Source organism: Penaeus vannamei, chromosome 26 (genome assembly GCF_042767895.1).
Source record: "Penaeus vannamei isolate JL-2024 chromosome 26, ASM4276789v1, whole genome shotgun sequence".
Taxonomy (NCBI): domain Eukaryota; kingdom Metazoa; phylum Arthropoda; class Malacostraca; order Decapoda; family Penaeidae; genus Penaeus; species Penaeus vannamei.
Genome location: NC_091574.1, coordinates 27,665,337 through 27,667,836, shown reverse-complemented (window position 1 = coordinate 27,667,836; position 2,500 = coordinate 27,665,337). Strand labels below are relative to the sequence as shown.

At 62.9% G+C, this 2,500-nt stretch overlaps 1 protein-coding gene across 1 annotated transcript in view; it reads right to left on the bottom strand.

The window, feature by feature from the left end:
• Positions 1–663: 663 nt before the first annotated feature.
• LOC138866656 (trichohyalin-like) overlaps positions 664–2,500 on the bottom strand; it is a 6,410-nt gene continuing 4,573 nt past the window's right edge. The window contains exons 4-7 of the mRNA XM_070139829.1: positions 2,063–2,321; positions 1,603–1,980; positions 1,129–1,494; positions 664–734 (exon numbers count right to left, since the gene is read on the bottom strand). Coding sequence (XP_069995930.1) covers positions 664–734; positions 1,129–1,494; positions 1,603–1,980; positions 2,063–2,321 — 1,074 coding nt within the window. The remainder of the gene's footprint in view (positions 735–1,128; positions 1,495–1,602; positions 1,981–2,062; positions 2,322–2,500) is intronic.

Sequence of the window (2,500 nt, the reverse complement as noted above, 5' to 3'; positions counted from 1 at the left end):
CGGCGGTTCCCTCCACCATACTCCGACCACTGGGTAGACGGATCTCATAATCCCGTGACCTGCCGCAAAGAGCCCATGACGACCCTCAACCTCTGTCCCCAAGCGGTGAGATGCCGGGTCTTGAATCCGAGAAGTCGTGCCGTCCGACACGCATCAACAACCTGGGTAAGGGCGTGCGTGCGTGCTGGTCGTACCGGAGCTTCACTTCAGCTTCAGGGATATTTCTTGATTGCTGCCTCTAAAGAATTCTATTTCTTTAAACATTCGGCATAGGACCACGCCAAATAAGTTTTTGTTGCTTTTTCGTCTTGTTTACATACTTCCTCCTCCCTCCTTCTCCTCTTCCCCCTCCTCCCTTAGCCTGCCGTTTCACTCCCTTCCTTCCTTTCTTAATCTCCTCCTCCTCCTCCTTATCCTCCTCCTCCTCCTCCTCCTCCTCCTCCTCCTCCTCCTTATCCTCCTCCTCCTCCTTATCCTCCTCCTTATCCTCCTCCTCCTCCTCCTTATCCTCCTCCTCCTCCTCCTCCTCCCCACCCCCCAACCCCTCCTCCTCCTCTCTCACAGACAGTTGCTCAGCTAAATCATCTATTGTGATGAAATTCAATTATTATTCCTCCCCCCTCCCCCCCTTTAAGGTCACACGAGCGTCACGGGAGGCCCACGTCATTTGGGGAACCAATGCAACTTCTGCATGACCTTTCTCAGCTGCTCTAGCTTCTCCTCTTTGAGTCGAGCTATTTGAGAAAGGTCATCCTGAAGGGCATTGAGTTCCCGACGAAGACTCTACGGATCCAGGGCGAGCTCCTCCGAGGCTTCCTCCTGGGCGAGCTCCTCCGAGGCTTCCTCCTGGGCGAGCTCCTCCGAGGCTTCCTCCTGGGCGAGCTCCTCCGAGGCTTCCTCCAGGCCGGATTCCTCCTCCTGGACGAGCTCCTCCGAGGCTTCCTCCAGGCCGGATTCCTCCTCCTGGACGAGCTCCTCCGAGGCTTCCGCCAGGCCGGATTCCTCCTCCTGGACGAGCTCCTCCGAGGCTTCCTCCTGGGCGAGCTCCTCCGAGGCTTCCAGGCCGGAGTCCTCCTCCTGGACGAGCTCCTCCGAGGCTTCCTCCGAACCGGAGTCCTCCTCCTGGACGAGCTCCTCCTGAGGCTTCCTCCAGGCCGGAGTCCTCCTCCTGGACAGGCTCCTCCAGGCTCCTCCAGGCCGGGTCTCCTCCTGGACGGCTCCTCCGAGGCTTCGCCAGGCCGGAATCCTCCTCCTCGGACGAGCTCCTGAGGCTTCCTCCAGGCCGGATTCCTCCTCCTGGACGAGCTCCTCGAGGCCCGCCCGGACGAGCTCCTCGAACTCCGCCGAACGGATTCCTCCTCCCTGGACGAGCTCCTCCAGAGGCTTCCTCCAGGCCGGAGTCCTCTCCTCCTGGACGAGCTCCTCCGAGGCTTCCTCCGAACCAGGGTCCTCCTCCCTGGACGAGCTCCTCCGAGGCTTCCTCCAGGCCGGGTCCTCCTCCTGGACGAGCTCCTCAGGCTTCCTCCTGGACGAGCTCCTCCGAGGCTTCCTCCAGGCCGGATTCCTCCTCCTGGACGAGCTCCTCGAGGCTTCCTCCTGGACGAGCTCCTCCGAGGCTTCCTCCAGGCCGGAGTCCTCCTCCTGGACGAGCTCCTCCAGAGGCTTCCTCCAGGCTTGGGTCCTCTCCTGGACGAGCTCCTCCAGGGCTTCCTCCTGGACGAGCTCCTCGAGGCTTCCTCCAGGCCGGATTCCTCCTCCTGGACAGAAGCTCCTCCGAGGCTTCCTCCAGGCCGGAGTCCTCCTCCTGGACGAGCTCCTCCGGAGGCTTCTCCAGGCCGGAGTCCTCCTCCTGGACGAGCTCCTCCAGAGCTTCCTCGAACAGGTCCTCCTCCTGGACGAGCTCCTCCGAGGCTTCCTCCAGGCCGGATTCCTCTTCCTGGACGAGCTCCTCCGAGGCTTCCTCCAGGCCAGGTCCTCCTCCTGGACGAGCTCCTCAGAGGCTTCCTCCAGGCCAGGAGTCCTCTCCTCCTGGACAGAGCTCCTCCGAGGGCTTCCTCCGAACCGGAGTCCTCCTCCTGACGAGCTTCTCGAGGCTTCCTCCAGGCCAGTCCTCCTCCTGGACGAGCTCCTCGAGGCTTCCTCCTGGGCAGGCTCCTCCGGGAGGCTTCCTCCTGGGCGAGCTCCTCCGAGGCTTCCTCAGGCCGAAGTCCTCCTCCTGGACAGGCTCCTCGAGGCTTCCTCCAGGACCGAGTCCTCCTCCTGGACGAGAGCTCCTCCAGGCTCTCCTGGACGAGCTCCTCCGAGGCTCCTCCAGGTTCCTCCTCCTGGACGAGCTCCTCCGAGGCTTCCGCCAGGCCGGATTCCTCCTCCTGGACGAGCTCCTCGAGGCTTCCTCCTGGGCGAGCTCCTCCGAGGCTTCCAGGCCAGGTCCTCCTCCTGGACGAGCTCTCGAGGCTTCCTCCGAACCGGAGTCCTCCTCCTGGACGAGCTCCTCCGAGGC